Source organism: Apodemus sylvaticus, chromosome 1 (genome assembly GCF_947179515.1).
Source record: "Apodemus sylvaticus chromosome 1, mApoSyl1.1, whole genome shotgun sequence".
NCBI lineage: Eukaryota > Metazoa > Chordata > Mammalia > Rodentia > Muridae > Apodemus > Apodemus sylvaticus.
The window spans coordinates 27,531,217-27,552,910 of NC_067472.1; the positions used below are offsets into that span (position 1 = coordinate 27,531,217).

The window sequence follows — 21,694 nt, forward strand, 5'->3', positions numbered from 1 at the left end:
CTGATTTAACTTTTGTAGCTGGTATCTGTCTAGAAAATTGTCCATTTCATCTAGAGTTTCTATTTTTATTGAGTTTGTATTATTTCTTTCTGTTTTTATTGATAGGTCAAAACTTTCTTTAAAATACATGTATTTTAATTTATGTGTATGTGTTTTGATTGCATGGGTTTATGAGTATCACAGGCCCACAGGTTCCATAAAGGAAAAGGATATCAAATTTTCTGGAACTGCAGTATAGTTAGGGTTGATCCACCAGACATAGGTGCTGGGAACACCAGGGTTCACAGGGAGAGCAGTATAGGGTGTTAGCTACTGATTCATCTCTCTCTAGTCACTCAGATCACACTTCTATGGTTACGATATGATTATGAAAATATCCTTACTCCAAAACTTATTTTTCCTGAAATCAGTAATGCTCAGATAAGCTCATGTGTCAGTACCAGCTGGGTACTTACTGGAAACAATGCTTTCCAGGTTCCAACCCCAGAATTAGTCACTCAGAAACTCTGGAGTACACTGAGAATCTGGTAACCTCAGATTTCCAGTGCTACCTTTGAAGCACTAGGCCCGAAGCAGGCAAATCAGGAATCTTAGGATTGTAATGCATGGATTCTAGAAAACACGCAACCTTTTCTTTCTAGTTTGGTTAAATGTAGTTTACATCTACAGAAAATACTTTGACTCAATGGCATTCTAGCTACTTGTTGAGTCTATCTGGTATTGTAGTTGGTTAAAGGGGAAAAACTAATAGTCAAATGGGCCCATCACCAGGCTCCATCCTCCAACACATGAGAAGGAGGTACATATTAGTGACTTTAAAGAAAAGAAAATATTTTTAGCCTAAGATTATATGTGAAAAACAGAATCATGGTACAGGGACTGAGGCAGAGTGAGCTCTTCCTTCTTGCATGTTCATTCATCAGAACAGCAGAGGGGAAGAGCCCAGTGTGACAATTGGGACAAGCCCCATCTAGACCCGTCTAGCCCAGAGAGGGATTAGGTCCCCATGCACTCAAACAGATCTGGTAGCATTCATGTCAGAGTGCTCCCTGGCAACAGAGGACTTGGGTTCCTTAGTCCTATTCTGGAGAGTGTGCACACCAGTGATGACTCTCTGCTCTCTAGCCCCCTTCAGGGTCCAAACCAAGAGGAAAGCAAGTGATATCATCGAGGTAAGAAAGAAAAGGAGTTGCTCCTAACAGGAGACAGAAGACCGTGTGAGATTGTTCAAATTCAGTAGTCTCAAGGAGAGCAGGAACCTGCTGTGCTCTCTCTAAACAAACTGCTATGATTAGATCATTTGAAAGGAAGTCTATTTGCCATAATGCACTAGTGTTGTACCAAGAAACGTTTGTGAACCCCAGAAAGACCACATGGGAGCCAATACTGATGTAATCCCCTTAGGAGCTCTTCAAGTTCCAGCTTGGGCTCCATGCCAACCTTCACACAGCAGGAAGGTAGAACCCTCAGGCTAGGTTTAGGCAGTATTTTTAGAGGCAAGAAGAGAGTGTATTGAGTGACACACATCTGTTAGGGGGGCAATTAGGACCTTTAGCATAATGTTGTTTGGAATGGAACCATGAACTAAAATTCATTTTTTTTAAATGTTTAGTTGTTAGGAAGGGAACTATCACTGGCAGGCTCATAATGTGGAGATGCATATTTGTTGGGAAATAACCAGGAGATTGGTGCAAGACACAGGTTTTGTTGGGGAGTTAACCTGGAATCTGGTGGTAGACACAGGTCTTATTGGGTATAAGTGTATAAACTAGTGCTAGGTGTTGGCCTGTTAGTTTACTTGATTGCAACATTTTGGGCAGGGTCTCTAACATGAAGTCTGAACTCAAACAATTTGGTCTCTCACTAACTGGATTAGGGCTCAGGTAGGTGAACTTGAGTCATGTATTTTGAAAGCACAGAATATTCATTCCCAAATATTTTCCCGGCTCTAGAGTAACAGATATCTATGTAGAAATGATTCCTGGGAAGTGTCTGTTTTCATCACCCTCGGTTGGAGTGACCAGAAACCTTTGAGTCAAAACATTTCCCTGTTGATAAGAAGCTTTGCCTTGTTTAGACAACTTATTCAACTATCAAAGGAATATATTTTGTCCACAGTGCTTTTAAAGAAAGAATATCACAGAAGAAATATTAGAAGAGAGACTCTCTGTCACAGAGAACCCTAAATATTATGCTTCCACGTAGGTGGTCAGAAATGATTGCTGTGGTTGTTGAAGATATGTTTACCTACCCCTCATTAAGCTAAGGAACCACATGATCTTGAATCATGCAATAATAAAAAGAGGAGTTATATTTGACTTTGTACTGTGTCCACTTTACCCTGGAGTTCTGTACTTTCATGCACTCATTGGAGGAAGGAGGTGTCAACACCACCTCTACTTCAGCATAGAGTTTTACACAAGTCATCTAGGACTTGGGCCTTGTAAAAACTCTCCCAGCCATGCAGGTCCTCTTTGCACACAAATATTGATGAGAATGCTTGGGTGCAGTAGCCTTCTGAGATCTAGCACACACCCTTTCCAGCAGGCCTCCTGGTCCTCTGGCATGTATAAACTTTGAGGTCACTCTTGGTTGGTATTTCCTGATTCTTAGGGCTCGTTGATGTCTTTGTTAGGGCTTCTATCACTGTGATGAAGATTATGAGGAAAAGCAACTTGAAGTAGAAAGAGATTATTTCACTTCTCAGTTGTAGTTCATCATGAGGGGAAGGCACAGTAGGAAGTCAAGGTAGGAATCCAGAAACAGGAACTAAACCAGTAACCATGGAGATCTGTAACTTACTGGCAGGCTCCTCTTGACTTGCTCACATTATCAGCTATTAGAGTTCAGGAACATCTGCCCAGACATGGCAGCACCCATGATAGCATGATGTTTCATCTATCTATCAATAACTAAGAAGATGCCTCAGAGGCTTGCATACTGTCCAGTCTTAGTGAACATGTTTCCTCCATGAAGACTCTTTTCTAAATAACTCTAATTTTTGTATCAAGATAGCTTAAAGCTCACCAACATGACTTAAACTCTAATGATATTAATGGAATTATCATTGTAATTAGCATTAGATATTTTGTAGCCAAATACTAGCACAATTAAGTAAGGGGCATTTTTCAAATTATTATGTACAATTAATTCACTCTGAGAGATTAATATACACAGGGATGTTGGGAAGGAGGGTGTTTTGTGACTTAAAATGCTGGGTGATTCACAGTACACACAATATGTAAAAAGTATCAATAACTTGGCTCTGCTTTTACAGTGAAGAATCTCATAGAAGTCTCATATGTGCGAGCCTGGATGAACTGAGATGCCACTTCACATGGGAGTTGGTTATAAAAGATGTGGACATGCCTGATTTGGAAGTAAGAATCTCAAAGACTGAGTTTCTTGATAACAATGAGAGATTTAGGATGCACAACCTCCTGGCCTACGTGAGACACCTGAAAGGCCAGCACGATGAGGCCCTGCAGAGCTTGAGAGAAGCTGAAGCCTTGGTCCAGAGAGAGCAGTTAGGCAAGAGAAGCCTGTTGACCTGGGGCAACTGTGCCTGGGTGCATTACCACAGGGGTGGCTTGGCCGAAGCCCAGATCTACCTGGACAGGGTTGTGAATGTCTGCAAGGAATTTTCAAGTCCCTTTCAATACAGAATGGAGTGTGCTGAGATGGACTGTGAGGAAGGCCGGGCCTTGCTGAAGTGTGGGAAAAAATATTATTAAATTAACAAGTCCTGGGCTGCTTTGAAAAGGCTCTGGAAGTGGATCCTGAAACCCCTGAGTACAACACAGGCTATGCAGTTGTAGCCTATTGCCTGATTTAACATGATTGCACTTCTCTAGAACATTTAAGGAAGGCTGCCAGGTTAAATCCAGGAGATGCATACATAAAAGTTCTCCTTGCCCTAAAGCTTCAGGATTTAGGCAAAACTGATGAAGCAGAAAAACAGATTGAAGACACTCTGTCCAGAATATCCTCTCAGACCTCTGTCTTTGGATATGTAAGCAAATTTTACAGAAGGAAAGGTTTTGTAGAAGAAGTTCTCAACTTTTTTGAGATTGTCTTGCAGACACATCCTTTCTCCACCTACTTGCATTTCCAGATTGGTCTTTGCCATAAGACACGACTGATTTAAATAAAGAAAGCTACAAACATGAAACCTATAGGGGAGGATAGAGAAATAGCAGACCAATCCATCCATTTGGCTATATGTCATTTTAAAAAGACTTTAGAACTGAAGCCCACATATGAAATAGCTTATGTTAATCTGGCTGAAATGTACTTAGTGATCAACTCAAAGAGGCAGAGGACAATTTTCAAAAAATGTTGAACATGAGTAACTTGGAAGATCATATGCAGCAAGAGATTCACTTACGCTATGGCAACTTCCAACAATTCCATAAGAAATCAGAAGAGACAGCTGCCACCCATTACTTAAAAGTCTTGAAAATAGAGGTAACATCTCACTCCAGGGATAAACTTCTCAGGGCTTTAAGGAAGCTGGCTAAAAGATGCATTGACCAGAATGCTGATATCCTAGAAAGCTTGAGCCTCCTCAGGTTTGTCTATAGACTGAAAGGGGACACAAGTGAATCCATGTCACGCTATGAGCAGGCCCTGAGGCTCACAGGAGCAGTGGATCCTGGGTTTTGTGGTAGAGCTTATTAAGTGTGGGCAGGACTCCCTTTTCTACTATTCTTTTGCAGCTGTGGCCTTAACCATGTAGAACTCAATGAAACAAGATGCAGGTGATGCCTTTTCTATTTCTTGCTTTCCTATAGATCTGATTTTGTTGTTGTTGTAGACCTGTGAGTGTGCAGTGTCCATTCTCCTGCCACACATTGCTGTACATTTTCCTTATGAGTGTGCCTGTGGCATGCATGACCTATACCACCATTCTTCCAGTATTCTGATCAAAGGACACTTAGCACATTAAGGCTTATTTTTCATGGGATTTGCCAAATGTAGACAACATCTGAGAGCAAAATAAATGAGCATTGGTGAGCATTAAAAAGGAGAGGACCTCAGTCTGTTTTTCTATTTCATAGGCTCTGATGATAGACATATACATACATATATACATACATACATAGATGGTATATAGATAGATGGTAGATAAACAGAGAGACAGGAAGTAAGGGAATGAGAAGGAGGGATGGGGAAGAATGAAAGGAAGCAAATCAAGAGAATAAGAGAGAGGGAGACCTTATGGGGAAAAAAATCCCAAAAGGACTGGTACAAAAAAACTCACAACCAGAACTCAGCTATCTTTTCAACTTATTTCTAAGCAAACAAAATGAGTATTTTTTCTATGTTACAGATTTGGGATAGTTTCCTATAACTAAAACAGTTTGCCTTTATTTTCCTCTGTATATTTGTGTTGTTGGGATAAGGCAATTACTGTGTCTTCTTCATCTACCGGAATTTCATACTGAGAAAGAATCTATAGATGAAAGTACTTGGAGACGTACGCTCTCAGATGTGCTATCCACCACATTCTAAACTAGTATTGTACAATGAGAAACATTTATGAGCTAGTAACAATTCTTCTTGAGATGGCACAGTGTTTTTCTTACGTGCTCCTATGGTTTGTGTGGTTCACATGTTTATATATTTTTTTTTAATTTCACTATTCTTGTACTAGAATAACTGAGCCCGATGATGTATTTATGACAGACATACTCCTCAAACATGTAGCATTTTATTAGCATTATTCAATTGATGATGATAGATAGTGGTCTGTGACAAGAGGGGCTACAGTGTACATTTATTTGTTGCAAAATTGTTCCTTATATTAGCCTCTCATTTTAAATATAAAGTTGATAGACTTTAATTAAAATTACATGTATGTATGCTATAGCATGATCTTCTGATATATGTATAAGCTGTGGAATGGCTACATCAATGTATGAATTTGAATCAGCTTGACTACTACAAACTTTCACAATCTACTCTTTCACTAATTCTCAGTATTACTGTCTTCATCTTCCATTGTCATGCTTCTATAAGTAATGTTTTAAGATAGGGTCTTACTGTATTGTTAAGCCTGGACTAAAATATACCGTGCAATCTAAACTGGACTGCCACTTTTCATCTTGGGACAGAAGTGTGTTACTGCCCATGCCTATTCTTTAAGAATAGCCATTGGGCAATCTCAAGCTTCCATCAAGAATCCAGTTCTTGATCAGTGTATTTTGTGTCTATCAGAAGCTGCTCGGCGTGTGGAGTTTCTGCACAGCTCTAAATCTAGAGAGAGTGATCCGTACATTGGCAGGGCCTTCCCCCCATGTACACACCTCCTAATAAGTTTCTATTTACTAAACTAACTAGAAAATCATTTCAGGATTTATTTCAGATATTTTGTCCAGAATTTAGTTCTCTATCTAAGGGAAAGAAATTTATTCAAAAGCTAATCTTATTTATATGTTATTCCTTTGTTGTGCATAGCTTGTGGCTATCAATTATAAATTGATTAAAAAGTGACTTCAGAGCTGAGCTTGCTCCATACACCTGAAATCCCAGAAGGTAGGCTGATGCCAGAGAACTGTGAATTTGAGACTAGCTTCCATGCCTATCTGGGCTATACTGGGAAACCCAGTCTGAAAACAAGAACAACAGCAACAATACTGTCTGCAATGGAACATATGAAGAGTCTGAGAGACTCTTCTGAAGGCTGAGAGAAGGGAAAGTCTCAGCAGCAGGTAGTGACCACCTATGTCCTTACTGCTGGATGAAAGGACATTTCCTCAGGTATCCCTGAGCCCCCCAAAATTTGGACAATCAGCTGCTAACTGTGCACAGACCTCAACTGGATCACGTGGACTGGAAGAAGAGTGGGAGTTCCTAAATATACTGATTATACTTGATCAGCTCAGTGCAGCCACAGATGCTAAACCAGATGTGTTTTGAGACCCTTTGTGCATTCATAATTTCCCATCATCTTAGCAGCAGAAGAATATTGAAAAATCATTTAAAATTTCCATCCATTTGCATAATATATATTGATCATATCTATCCTCCTGCCCTTCCTTCTGTATACCCTAGGATTCCCCAAACTGTTTCCACCTGATTTCTTTGGCCAGGTTTTTCTAACATCAATGCCATGGTATCTTCAGAAAGGGATGTCGAGGTCTCATGAGCTACCCCCAATCATAAAAGAAGAAACACTGAGATTTAATATTCCTGGACTATTTCTCTGTCTCTTACCACCACACGTACGACTGTATTTTCTTTTCTTTTCTTTTCTTTTCTTTTCTTTTCTTTTCTTTTCTTTCTTTTTTTTTTTAGGAGCTAAGAACCTTTATTAAACACAAGGGCAAAAAAATAAAATGCTTAATGGGTAATTTTTAATCAAGCAACAACAATGAAACATTGGATACAAACAATTTAAACATTTGAAAAGTACTAAATGTTAAGGTTATTATCAGTACAAATGCAGCTCTGACCAGTCTATTAATTACTGTTAGAAAGGAACAGGGTGTTAAGCCTACATTCTATATTGCTGTGAGACAGAGAAGCACATTCAATTTAGAGTCTAGGACAACAGAACTTAGTAAAACACAGGCCAGAACATGGTGCCCTTTTATGCTTCAGTGTGTTGTCACAGCATACCTGGGAAAGAGACCTGAGCACCTCACTCTGCAACGACTGCATTTTCATTGAAACGTTTATAGGTGTCTTTTCTACAATTTCAATTTGGCATACATGTTAACTGTACTATGATTGATAGGGACACACATACAAAACCACAGTAGAATAGAAGAATGATGTGCAAAGAATGTTCTAGAATTAGGTAACAGTTAATCCTTCAGGCTTAAGAGACTACAATGAAATGGAATGAAGAAACTAGACTAAATTATGTTGGCAGGTGTGATATATTTCAAGAAAAATTGTAATCAAACGTTCTCTGTGAGTTTTATGCCCCATTTCCCTACATGATTAGAAATAAGGTTGTGTCACTGGAAAATTCTATGGCTAGGATGAGCAGAGAAGTCAGGGAGAGAAAGCAGTTCGCTAAAAAACAATCAAGAACAGCTTCTTACCAATCCTTGACAGGAAGGCTCCTGCTTATCCAGTCCTTTCCTCCCCATAAGCACCACTCCACAGCATACCTCTCTCACAATGCAGAGCTGAGAGTCTGCACTCTGACACATTCCAGTTGTCCCCAGGCTCACAAGATTTCAGGAAAACGCTGCCTATGCCCCAAAGTCTGTTCCCACCCAAACCCCTAACCCATTCAGCTTCTCATTTATCCCTGGAAAGGCCAAGATTCCAGCTACATTTCCTATTACAGGTTTCGATCTGTGTTCTGTATTTGCTGGTTAACTTCTTCCTTCTCGATGGGGTTTTCATGTCTGGGAAACTGCATGAAATCCTCCAGGGTTGCAAGGGCTTCAGACTTCCTGTGACACTCCTGGAGATTGCAATAGCGCTCATACAGTTCTTCTTCCTCCGCACAAGGGCTCTCCTTGCTGAAGACCACCTGATAACATCTCTCTACTTCTGGGAAATCGATGAGATCTGAGTAGGAGTTCAGAGGACTTTGCCTCCTCTGCAGAGCCTTATTCATGTACTCCATTGTTAATCTTCTCAGTTCTTCCATCCTCTGTCTTCTCTTACTGTTGTCAGCTTCTCCTGTGTTCGGCAGCTGCTCTAGTATGTTCCTGTAACGGCTCATGACCAAGCAGTAGAGGGGACTGTTGTGATCTGTGGATCTCAGTGCTTTTTTAAGAAATTCAATAGCTCTGTCTAGGTTACCCTTTTTCTTGTAAAACTGAGCAGCCTTTTGGAGGACGTCTGTTTGATTAGGAGCCTTTTCCAGGGCATCTTTAATCAATCGTTCCCCTTCAGCTTCTTCTCCTATCTTCTGCAGTTTCAGGGCCAGGAGAACTTTCACATACTGGTTCTGAGAATTCAGCTGCATGGCCTGCTTCAGAGCATCCTCAGAGACCTGCTTCTCAGGTCTTTCTTCTAGGCGGAGCATGGCAATGGCCATCCCAGACGAGCACTCTGGATCCTTGGGCTTCCCTTCCAGAGCCTTTTCAAAGCACATTTTGGCTCGTTCATTTCTTCCACACTTTAGGTGTGTCCATCCTTCCTCACAGTCAAGGTCTGGGCATTCCATGCTGTAAGGATTTGCAAACTTTTGGCAAACTTGTCTCACCTTGTCAACATAAGCCCGAGCTTCTGAGAGATTGCCCATGTGATAGTAGATCCAAGCATAGTTTCCCCAGGTGACCAGATGTCTAATTTCTGCTTGATCATCGTGCTCTGGCTTCCGTAAACCTTCAGCTATCCCTAAGCATTCCAGGGCTGCCTCGTTTTCTCCATCTAGGTGCTTTATATAGGCCAATAAGTCATACATTGTTGCTTTGTATTCAAAGTTTAAATGTTCGATCTGGTTGCACACCCTGTCTTCCATATGACTTGACATACTTCCTTCCTTGAATAAATTCCAGGTGAAATGGCACTTCAGCTGTGGAAGGATTTTTTCCAGAGATTCCCTGTTGACCTCACTGTGGAGAAAACACACATGGTCACCATGATGAGTACCTGTACATCTTGTGTATCTTGTGATGGTCAAGTTTACATGGTAACTGGACTGAGTCCCAGGACATTGAAAAATCAAACTCCTTCCTGTGGGTCTTGGACTAAGTTTACAGTGTTAGCTATGGGCTCTAAAATATGTTGTTTTCTGGTCATTATTTTCTAATTCCTAATTTCTCAGCCCTGAAACACCCATTAAAGATTCCAGCTTTCTTTATGTCTACATGCTTTCCAAACTTCTACCTGTCATCTCTTTGTGGTAGTTCCTGTGAACAGATTCACACAATCAGTGTAGGAGGTATTTTCTACAATCAAGGATAGGGAGGTCTTCTAGTAACTACTTCATCCACAAATAATTAGTACATTCATTTTGGCACATATATTAAAAATCTTTGGTTCTTTTAAAACAGGTCTATACCCATATAGCTTTTATACTTATCTTAGAGCTATTCATACAAGACTTTAGAATCCCTGACATTTACACTTTTGTCATATACAAAAGCTGCTTGTGATTCAGGACAGAAGCATGGTACAATTTGTCTTTACCCTGTTCTGGTTTATGCAGGAGTAGTTACACATCAGGAAGAAGAGAGCCATGATAATGTGCTTCCCAATTCTGATAAAACAAATATCAAAACTGAGCATGGTCATGCAAATTCTCAGTTTTAGCACTCAGGGGCCAGAAGTCAGCTGATGTGTGTGGGTTTAAGACCAGCCAAAGTTACATGATGAAACCCTGACTCAGAAAGAAAAAAGGAAAGGAAATATACATTCTCTGAAACATAATCATGAACTAGAGTATTGGATTATAACCTTATTCATGAACACATTTGATAAGCAGTCAAAATGCCATTAAAATAACCACAGAAAAGAACTCAAAAATTCGTATTTAGTCTTTTCAAATATAAGAAACTACCTGTGGCTACAACCCTGGGTGTTACCTTTCAAGTCTCAGATTTCCTGAGGCAGATGGTTGTGAAAGAGGCACAACCCATGGATCTTTAAGGCCTTCCCTGACTTCAGCTCTTCCCTGCATCTGTCCTTACACAGACTGAGTATAAAGGAGAAAGATGCTGTGTTAGCTAATTTTTATTGTCAATCTGATGGGATCGGTAATTACCATAGAAACACTCCTTTGGCTATATCTAGGCTGGCGTCCAAAAATGTTTAATTGTGCAGTACAAGTCTCTCTAAATGTGAGTGGCACTGTACCATGGACTGTGACCAGCATAACTTTGCTGCCATGGTTGTACCCTCAAACTCTGAGCTGAAATAAATTAATATTTTCTTCTTAAGTTGCTTTCATTAGGTCTCTTATCACAGCACACTAAGCAATGTAACTAAAATAGAGAGAAAAATAATACAAAAGTTGGAAAGATGTATTATGGGAAATTTAGACATAGGTACATTTACTGTCTAGATATTGAAAGACCATAACACAAAAAGCTGTACATAGAACAAGAGATTTTCGTTAGACTTTGCAGGAGACTCATACCCAGAAGAATCCTGGTGCCTTCCTGGGTCCTTTATTTACCCCCATACTTCGATTTCTAACATTACTGGGGAAGAATAGCTCAAGCTACCTCTGGTCTCACAGAATGCAGGGGTATAGACTCCTGGCCAGCATAAACTAGAGGGTCCTGCTCAGACCTACTTAGATTGGTAGCTCTAGATGCAGCCAAACAGAAAACACAGCAAAGCCTTTTGGTTAGGCTAGCCAATAAAGTTCTGGGCAGGTCAGCTTTCTGGTCAACCACACACAGAACTAATACTGATCTTCTCAGAAGCCCGTTGTGTAGGAAGAATAAGCTAATGAAGTTGGAGGTTCGTGCCTTTTGTTCCTTGCAATTCTAACCTGAACTTTGCTAAATAGTTGTTGCCTTTGGAGCTGAGGAAAGGGAAGACTGTCTTTTTTCTTAGCTCTCGCAGTAACCAATAGCATCTGCCTTCCCTCTGCCATCAATGCCTCTATCCTTCCCTGATACATATTTCACAGGAACAGTAGCACTTCCTCTTAATGCTCTCTGAGGCTCTCCAAAGGCAAGTATAGTTCAGTTTAAAAAAAAATCACATTTACTATGATTACTCTTTACCTCACATAAAATGCACATATTTCAATGATTTATGCACCCTGAGTCTCAAAATTGTTTTTGGACATATCCCCACACACGATCTCATAGGTTATGTCTGACATCACTGAGATGACCTTGTTACTTCATACTCTACCCTTACCATCTGTAGGTTACTATTGCTGTGTTTCCATAGCTACAAATTAGGCTGGGTTTATATTTTGAGGTGGGATGGTGTTTTGCTTGCCCTGTGGCCTTTCACAGTAGCAAAAACAAACTTTAAATTTTGAGATTTGCTGGTATATGAGAAATAAAAAGAAAACCAAAATGAAGAAAACCCCTGCTCATCTGTAAGAATTGTTTCTTGTACCTCAATCAGTGAAGAGATGAAACTATTCAACAACATGATGTGAGCTTGCAGTACTGATTCCAAGTCTCACACTACCTGCTGGAGTAGGAATGGTTCCTTTGAAAAAGCACACACACAGAGACACACACAAACACACAAACACAAACCCACAGACACTCACAGAGAAGGAGACACACACACAGCAGTACATACAGACATACACAGACACACATATACCGAAAAACACACAGAGAGACACACAGAGATGGATACACATAGAGACACACACATTGAAACACACACACACATTGAAACACACACAAACCAACACACATACACACACACACACACACACAAACACACACACATACATACACTACCTTCCAGTGACTTGATCACTTTGAATGAAACAATAGAAAAGTCCAGAAAGAGTTATTCCTCTAGTACTAGCTTTGAGTCAGACTTTCTGCTCGAGTGGATCAAACTGTGTCTATACACCTTCTCCAGGGCATCCGTGAACAGTTTTAGGTACTGCAGGATACTGTACAGGCACACAGAGAAATAATAATCCAAGGTCCAATCAGTAAAAGTCATGCTAATGCAGGTGTTTTTAATCTACAAGCAACCAGACAGCTTAAGACACCACTGTGCAGGGAGCAGCTCAGTTTATCATCTAAGGTGAAGAAGCAGAGATTGTACTGACCTCATGATGGCGATCTGTTTCTGTGCTGCTGTGAAAAGCTGGGGGTGGGCTGAGCAGTTCAGAAATCTCAGTCCACTGTGGGTGGACACTCAGAGGATTATATTAGGTGGAGGAGGGGGGGAATGCATCAGCTGATGCTCTGCTGTTTGTAAGGACTTAGGTTTGGGAAAGGGAACAGGAAACTAGAAACTGAAACTTAAAATCAACCAGAAGAGGAAAATGAAACGTAACTACTGAGATCTTCTGTGTCCTGCCCACAGCTTTGTGTAAGCTCTTGACTCTGTGACTGTGCTGTTAGAGAGGAGCAAGGCATTTCCTGGAGCCTGACAGACCATCTGGGAGAAAAGAGTGTTTTCCACAAAGTCTCTAGGGTAATTTACAGTGGTTTCAGGGGCCACATGAAAGAAACAATTCCAAAATATCTTGAAAGAAACAATAGTTTTTTTCCCTCTCTGAGTGCCTTGTGGGACAAAGTTTTCAATTCTGGTTTTCATTCTCTATGTTCATGTTGCGAGCTGTGGAGTTTTCCCAGAGCACAATCAAACCAATGTTTACATTTTATGCCACACTGAATTCAAGTAGCAAAACACCAGGAGGATTCACTGCGTTGTTTTGCTCCTAGAGGTCTGTGATGACCATTTACTTTACACCTAGTTCTGTTATGGAACTATTAATATGTGTATAATTGCTTCCTTGGTTGCAGAACAGATATGTGTTAAAGTCAAAGAATTCTGCTCTGAATTATGAAGTAGTGTAGATGTAGAAGGAGGTAGAGAAGACCAATTCTTTGGTATGGATTTACTGATTTACTCAATGATTTGCTTAAAGCACTGCTTTCGCTGCTTGACTGCTAACTATGAAGTCACTTGCTACCTGGTTGTTATTTACCTAGCAATTTGCTATTGTTAATGGCATAAGAAGGAAGGACACACCTGTTAGACCTACTGCATTTGCCTTAAGCTTATGCTTTGGAGGCTTCAGTTAGCAAAGCCACAAAAAAAGTATAAAAATGTCATAGATCTCATTTCATTCTGTGGTTCAGAGCTCAATGCCTGATTTTGGTCCAGTGGAACTTGAAATGCTAAAATACAAGCCCATGGAGGGTGGGCCTGCATCCTTCTTCTTTGCTCTGATTAAAAGAAAACTGTAGGCTGGACAGCTGTGCATTTTAAGTGTCTTGATATTAGAGATGCTGCTTTAGCAATGTAGAAAATCTCTGAGCAACAGAAGTTATTAAGACAAGCAAAGAACACACTGACCCAGTTGTTTCCTCTTTGAAGAATATAGGAGATTGGCATTGAGTGGGTGGTTGGTGGATTGATTGATTGACAGATCAATTGATTTTTCTCTCTCTTTCTCCCTCTCTGTTGCTTTCACACTGCTTTGTGTGTGTGTAAACATCTGTGTGTGCCGTACATGCTTGCTCCCTACCCCTCTGTGTGTGTGTGTGTATGTGTGTGTGTGTGTGTGTGTGTGTGTGTGTACTTGTTCAGAGAGGACAAAAGAAGGCATTCTCTCCCCTGAAGCTGTAGTTACAGGTGCTTGAGCTGCTCGGCTTGGGCAGTAGAACCTAGATTCAGGTCCTATTGACTGACCAGACCTCCCTCCAGTCCTACCTAGAACCTAATATAACAGATATTTTCTACCACAGTAAGGTAAGTTCTGCATATTCTTGATTCTTGTTTTAGTCTAGCTCCTGGGCCAGGATACACATTTGATTCTGTTCTGTATTAGTAGCAATTGTATGCCATTAGTTATCATTAATAATTTTCCACATTATTGGAACAAATTAGTTCTCTTTCAGTAAAATGAAAGTATCCCCTTGCAAAAAAAATTTGTAAAAGTGAAAAGTTCACTTTAGAAGTATAGAAACATTTAAAATCAAAGTTATGTGTGAGCATTCTGTTCTTCTGAGAATATTGCTTCACCTTGGGTGCCTCCTCAGTCTTCTTTTAGCTGGACATGCTTGTTATTTTCTATTACACACTTCCATATGTTTAAGAGAAAATGAGTCACAGGATACATCATTGTAATTAGGCACTTCCAGGATGTCCACAACTTTGATAATGAAGGTGCATCTCTTGAACATGAAGCTATAAACATCACTTTAAACACTCAGTCTTGCTTCAGAAATAGTTCTGTTCAGTTGAAGAAGTCAAAAAATTGCCTGTCTTTTTCAGATAAATGGAGAAGCAAGAAGCAGCAAAGATTTATCTTGCTCAAAATCAAGCACCTGAAGGTCATGCAACTTCCACCCCTTCATACCGTTTTCTGAGCTAAATATTAATGAAGGAAAAGAGTCTATTTGTTGACTTCCCTGTTGGCACTCTATGTACAAGGTAATAGCATGATGTCTGGAACTAAATTCTCTCTAGATAATTCTCATGATAGCAGGCCCAAAGCTATGGCCTCCTAGCGTGTGGGACATAATCTTAGCCAAAGGAAGTTAAACGGTGATATTGAAGAGTTAGGCATCTGTGCTTTCCTGTTCAGAGTAATATTATGCAAAATAGTCAGATTATAGAACCAAACTAAATGTCCATCAGTGTATGATGTATAAAAGAAATACGGTGTGAATGTAATACATATGAACAAGCACATAGACACTTGTTCATACACAAAGGGATACTCAAGACACACACACAGAAGTACACACACAGTGGAAAAGACAAGCACATGAATCAGGGAAAACACAGCGTTCAGGACATACACACACAGAAACACACACATACACAAACACACTTAAATACTACCATGTCTTTATAACTGAGGATAATTAATATTTTTGAAAAAAGATTTATTTTAGTATGTATTTATGTTGTATGTGTGTGGGGACACGTGTGCGGATTCCCTGAAGCTGGACTATCAAGTGGTTGTGAGCCTCCTGCTATGGGTCCTGGGAACTGAACTGGAAGAGCAGGAAACTGTCCTAAGTTTGGAATCATTCCTTCATTCTCCTAAGAATGGTAGGAGTCTGGGGCTGATGGTGCATATTGGAGGGATGCTGGAAACATGGTCTCACTGGGACTAACACTTCCAAGGCTTCTGCTCTTACTGGGTGAATATAGTTCAAGTCTACTGGTGTGGAGTGATCTGGTTTGGATATAGAATGTTCCCCCAAAGGCTCCCACATTGAAAGATAGAACACAAGTTGGTGAATTTAATCTTTCAGATGTAATTAGGTCTGGGGGGTGGGGAGGCCTCTGAGAGTTCAGTCAGCTGATAAGTTCATAATTTGATGGATTGACCAGAAAGTAACTGGGAATGAAGGAGGTCACTGAATTCTACTTGGAGATGATGCTTGTCTCAAGCCATGTGTTGTCTCCTTCTTGACTTTCTGATTTCCAGGACCTGAAGACGGCCCTCAGCATGATCCAATGCTGCCACAATCCCAGAGAATACAGGACCAACAAAGCATGGTTCTAACTTCTGAGACCTTCAGCCAAATAAACTCTCCCTCTTCTCACTATTTCTCTCAAGTATTGGTCACAGCAAGGAAAAAACTGACAAGGTCAGGGGTACAAGGTGGTGCGGAGGGGTGGGGATATGACAGCAATCATGGCTCAGCCTGAGGGACCAGCACTGAGCTTGATGGAGAAAGATGGCAGACACTGGGGGACTTTTCACTGAGAAAAGTTCCTATTTGAAAACATGCTGGAGATGAGAGACGTTCTCTCTTCTTCACTCACACAGACACTCTTGAGAGTATCTCTCTCTGGGACTGGTCTTCAGGGAATGCCAACCCAAGGCAGGGACTTGAGAGGCATACAGAAGCAGTTTTGTGGTCACACAGTGTTAATGTGTAGGGTTTGGATCAAGAGAAACAACAGCTAAGGTCACATGATTTCAACAGGCTTGTTTGTTAACACATGGGGGGGGGTGCTGTCTGGGGATTTATTGTTAGGATTCTGTCTAAGCTTCACTCCACAGTTACCTGGCAACAGCTAGGTGTTCCCCTCCCCATAGTTACCTGGCAATAGCCAGGTATACCCCTCCCCACAGTTACCTGGCAACAGCTAGGTAGGCCAGGCCTACTATAAAGGGGGCTGCTCAGCCCCTCCTCTCTCTTATTTCTCTCTTACCTCTCTCACTCTCAGCTTCTCTCTTGCCCCTCTTGGGCTCTCCTCCCCTTCCTCCTCTCACCATGTGTTCATGGCTGGCCTCTGCTTCTCTACTCTCTCCCTCTCTCTGCCTTTCTCTGCCTCTACTGCCCCCTTAACTCCCCTCCCCATGCCCTAAATAAACTCTATTCTATACTATTCTGTCTGTGTCTGGTCCCTCCTGGGGGAAGGAATGCCTCTGCATGGGCCCGCTGAGTCACCCTCCTCCCCCACACACCATAGAACATATTCTCTAAGCTCTTTATCTTTTTATGATCACAACCCTTATCTACCTCAGAGAATAACCTGAGAGAGATGACCAAATCCAGTCTCGTGATTGATGGGGAAGTGGTGAACTTCCAGACAAGGGGACTCACAGCAGGAGAGCACACAGTGCCAACTGCAGGCACCAGCTCATTCATATTGTTACAGCTCTTCTGATAACAGAGATATGGATTTGCAGTTCATTCCTGAGGCAGGAGGCCTTATTCCCAGGCCAGCATGTTCAAGGTTATAAAAAGCACAACTATGCTGTTTTACTTCAGAAAAATGTCTGCGATCATCATTTGACCTAATTATTCTCTAGAAATTGAGGAAGACTGCAGTCATTTCTGTGCCCCTTCCCACATTTGCTTCTTGAAAAATGTCAAGATGTTTCCATGTCCCTTCCATAAATTTGTAACATCCTCAAATATACTTGGGGAAGGAAATGCCATTCTCTGAAAGATGTGGTCAAACATGTCCTAAAATCCTTCTGTGGTCTCAGATTGGTCCCTGCCTTGAATTCCTGACTTGGTTTCCCTCAAAAATGGACTGCACATTGTAAACTAAATAAACCCTGTACCCCTCAGGTTGTGTTGGTCTGTGTTTCAGCAGAGCAACAGGAAAGCAAACCAGGACAAAAGTCAAGGCAGAGTGAGTGTTTCCCTGTGCACCAGAGGTTTAATCTCAGGCATGTAACATAAAGAGAACAGACATGTGATGCTGCTCTTTCTTATCAGTACTTGAGTCTAAAACAACAGTAAAGCTCCAGGTGAACCAGCGCATAGCTTAAAATGTTCCATCAGGTGTTATTTATAAACAAAGTTTATTATCTTTCCAGAACTTCAAATGGCGAATCTCGATAGACTTAATGCATACGGAGCATTTTTTCATTTTTAAAATATCATGGAACATTGTTACAGCTGCTAGAATATTCAGTTTTTGTTGCAGGAGATATTAAAAAAAATGAATGTCCCACAAACTCTCTGCTGTGGTGATGACCACCACAGATTTTTGGAGTGGTCTTGGCCACTTTAGCCACCAACTTTCCTCACCCATGAGGCCAGTATCAGCACTGGCAGTTATAACTGCAGACAAAAACTGGCAGTTATTGTCCGGGCAGGGTGCCCCTCGATTCTCTGGCTTCCCTCCCCCATTTCACCCCCTGACTGCCAGCTCTCCACCATCAGACCCACATTTTAGTAACCAATAAATGAAAACCTTTTTTTTTTATTTTTATACATACTTTGTATTTATTTATTTTGTAACTGATCATTTTGTTATTCGTTTCAGCTGTTATTTTCTTTTCTTTATCTTTTTTTAGAAATTTCCTTTCTTTACATTTCAAATGCTTTCTTCTTTTTACCTCTGAAAAGCCCCTATCCCATTCTTCCTCCCCCTGCTGCCTAACACACCCACTCCTGCTTCCCTGACCTGGCATCCCCTACCCTGGGGCAATGAGCCTTCACAGGTCCAAGGACCTCTCCTCTCATAAATCAAAACTCTTAATGCTTAATTAGTTAGCCAAATAGATTAATGTATATTAAACTCGAAATTACAAGATGTCAATTTACAATGATAAAAGTCTTATCTCAATATTTCTAACCTTAAGAAACATGTAGAAAAATGTCACAAGCCATTGTTCATCAACTCCTGCTAAGACCTCTGTACTCTGTGCCCATGAGCCTGCTCTCCCTCTCTCTTTCTCTCTCTTTTCCTGTCCAATCACATACCCTCTTTGCACTCATGCAACTGGACAGGAAAGTTCCTGTGACAAGTTTTAACAATCTATGAATTCTGTGTGTTTTAACTACTGAATAAAATGTTCATATATACATAAAGAAAAGCTGATCCCAGTAGAGAAACATTTTTGTATCTCAGAGTGTGGCCAACAGTCTCACACTGGGCCACTTGACTGTGGATTCACACTAACCTTAACATTTAGACCCTTCAAGATCTACTTAGGAAAGGGAGATTATCAATTTTTTTGGTGTGTCTGTAGTTTTTTTTTTTTCCGCAGTTAAAAGAATTATTTATATCTCTTGGTATGCCACATTTCTAATGGAAGAAAACAACTCAATTCCAACACCCATGCCATTTCTAAGTCCCTCAATGCAATCTTCAGTTCAAATTATTCTCCTAGGAGCTGCCTTCCTGGAATATGCAATGTGGGTCATTATAGATTTTTTGAATAAAGTAAGTATTCATTTGACAGAGAAATCTTCCTAACAGTGACCATAAAGTTTTTCCTCATGAGTTTATAATTGTCAAGTATAAAGTAGCAGTCCCTCCATCCCCACTGTGGTTTCCACATGCTTGAAATAAATGTTTATGTGCATAGCCATGGTGGTAGACAGAGCCCCATTTCTTTTTATACAACAGCATAATCCTCGGAGTGCAGAGTAGGGAGAAGTCTCCCCATGTGCCTCCAGGAAGTCTGGCATTGTAGCTGCCTGAGTCTACTGGTTTGCCCAGATATGGTCCTTCTGACTTTCCCTGTTCTATGTTTTTCAAATCCTGCTGCCATCTAAGTTAATGGAACAGTTGAAATCATGTGTATGAGACACCATAGGTGGGGGGCTGGCTGGTAAGCTGGAGGAATGGTTTGGTCCCACATATTTGTTATTTGTTTTTAGATCTGGGACTCACTATTGAATTTCTATTTTGAGCTCAATTAATATTGAACATTATTTTTGTAAGTCTCAAAATTAGTCAACAAAGCAAAATCTCTACCTTCTTTTATATATATATATATATATATATATGTTAGTGTGTTAATAGTTGTTATATAGACATATACTCACCCAAACTAACAAGGTAATATACATAATCATTAAGTATTTACATGTATAATCCTCGCCACCCACCACCACCACCCCTCACCCCTTCCAGGTCACATTCAGGCTGACCTCAAGCTCACTGTAATCCTCCTATCTCAGTTGCCAAGTGCTAGGATTCCAGTCCTGAGCCACAGACCTTGCCTCCTGAGCGTTTGGAGGGACATCCTTATGTATATAGAACAAGGCTGGGCAATATCTAAAATAATTCAAGGATGCAACACTCACCCATAGGAGGGATTTGGCTGCTTTGCATAAATACAGAAACAAGCCCAAGACAAGCCTCCACTGGGGGGTGATTAAAGAATTGCTTCTGTGGAAACTATTTTAAAGAAATAGAAAGTGCTCTAGGCTGTTTGCCAAGATCCTGAAAATACACCCCCTCATCAGGTCCCTCTCTCTCAGACCACCCCACAGTCCAGCAATTCAGGTGCTAAAATCTGATAGCAGGGTTCCCCAGCCTCCTGACAAATACTATAGTCAGAATGAACAGTTCAGGAGGGGTTAAGTATTTTGAATGGCAGCTTGGTAAGGGATTTCTTTTTCCTTCCAGCAGTAAGCCAGGCACCTGCTTCATCCAAAGATGCTGAAGGGACCTGGTTTGCAGAGTCCACTTTCCCCTCAGAGTCTTTATCAGATGCTTGCTGACCTTCTCCATTCTCCCGAAGAAATGCCAAGATGCGCAAGGCCTCAGAATCAGATCTGTCATTACGAAGCCGCCTTTGGGCAATTCTTTGGAGTTTGACTTTCATCTTTTCTTTTGGCTTTGTTTCCCGCTTTATTTTCACACCCTCCATATAATGTTTAATGGCCTCGTCTTCACAGTTCATTTGAAATAGCTGAAAGTTGCCATACTGAAGGTGGAGTAACTGTCTAGGGCCAGGAAGGAGGTCCTTCTTGAATTCTTTCTGGAAGTAATAATCATCTTCTTCATTCTGATATATCATGGCATAAAGAGAGCTACGGGAATGTTTGAGCATCTCCTTGGTTTCCTCTGCTTTCCTTATTAGTTTCTCTAATTTCTTCCTATCCCCATTAAATGCAGTTTCCCTTGTGTTTAACAGTTGAAGGACTTCCAAAGCCTTTCTAAGCAACTCTATAGCTCTGTCTGTGTCAGTTATCTTTACAAAAAACCTGGCTGCAATGAGCAGTGTATCTATTGCACTTGGGTCTTTCTTTAAGGCTTCTTCAACTAGCTCCTTTGCTTGGTTTTCCTGTGTCTCGGCAAGCTTCAGTGCCAAGAGGACTTTAACGTAAGTGTTGTCAGGAGACAGATTAACAGCTTGTTTCAGAGAGTCCATATAGTTATTCTCTGCTGGCCAGTCGTCCAGACGGAACTTTGCAATGGCCCATCCAGAGGTGAATTCCGGGTTCTTCGGGTCCTTTTCCAGAGCCTTCTCGAAACACACCTTCACTCTCTCGTTTTGGTTCTTGGTACACTTTAGTCGGGCCCACCCCTCCTCACAGTCAAGCAGAGGATTCTCAATCCTGTAGGGGCTGGAAAACTTCTTGCAGACCTGTTTCACCTTGTCCAGATACGCCTGAGCTTTTGAGAGCTGGCCCATGTGATAGTGGACCCAAGCGTAGTTTCCCCAGGTGACCAGACTTTTGATTTCTACTCGGTCAGGATGCTGTTGCTGGATGAAGTCTTCAGCTTCCCCTAAGCATTTCAGAGCCTCCTCATTTAGACCTCTGCGGTGCTTCACATAGGCCAGTATGTTGCACATGGTGGCTTTAAACTCACGGTTCTGAAACTCGTCCTTGTTAAACACCCTGTCCTCAAACTCATCCAAGGACTCATCTTCTGCTATCAGGTT

The 21,694-nt window shown here is 41.0% G+C and overlaps 3 protein-coding genes and 1 pseudogene across 19 annotated transcripts in view; 2 read left to right on the plus strand and 2 right to left on the minus strand.

The window, feature by feature from the left end:
* Positions 1 to 21,694, plus strand: part of LOC127688231 (interferon-induced protein with tetratricopeptide repeats 1-like) — a 180,368-nt gene that overhangs the window by 137,714 nt on the left and 20,960 nt on the right. The window lies entirely within an intron of this gene.
* Ifit2 (interferon induced protein with tetratricopeptide repeats 2) overlaps positions 1 to 21,694 on the minus strand; it is a 130,653-nt gene that overhangs the window by 64,136 nt on the left and 44,823 nt on the right. For 2 of the 5 annotated variants that reach the window (XM_052186809.1, XM_052186808.1), the window contains one exon: positions 17,850 to 21,694. This exon is cut by the window's right edge and continues 61 nt beyond it. The exons of 1 other annotated variant lie outside the window; for it this stretch is intronic. In XM_052186809.1, coding sequence (XP_052042769.1) covers positions 20,372 to 21,694 — 1,323 coding nt within the window. In that variant the 3' untranslated portion in view covers positions 17,850 to 20,371. Of the gene's footprint in view, positions 1 to 9,483; positions 9,528 to 17,849 lie in introns of those variants that run through there. 2 more of the 5 variants (XM_052186805.1, XR_007978616.1) reach the window with 2 other exon arrangements.
* LOC127684464 (interferon-induced protein with tetratricopeptide repeats 1-like) lies at positions 3,279 to 4,680 on the plus strand (annotated as a pseudogene).
* Positions 7,337 to 12,778, minus strand: LOC127688362 (interferon-induced protein with tetratricopeptide repeats 3-like). Its single transcript, XM_052186924.1, has 2 exons — positions 12,680 to 12,778; positions 7,337 to 9,527 (listed from the first exon to the last, which is right to left on the minus strand). The coding sequence occupies exons 1-2, from the start codon at positions 12,682 to 12,684 to the stop codon at positions 8,300 to 8,302; spliced, it is 1,233 nt and encodes a 410-aa protein (XP_052042884.1). The 5' UTR covers positions 12,685 to 12,778; the 3' UTR covers positions 7,337 to 8,299.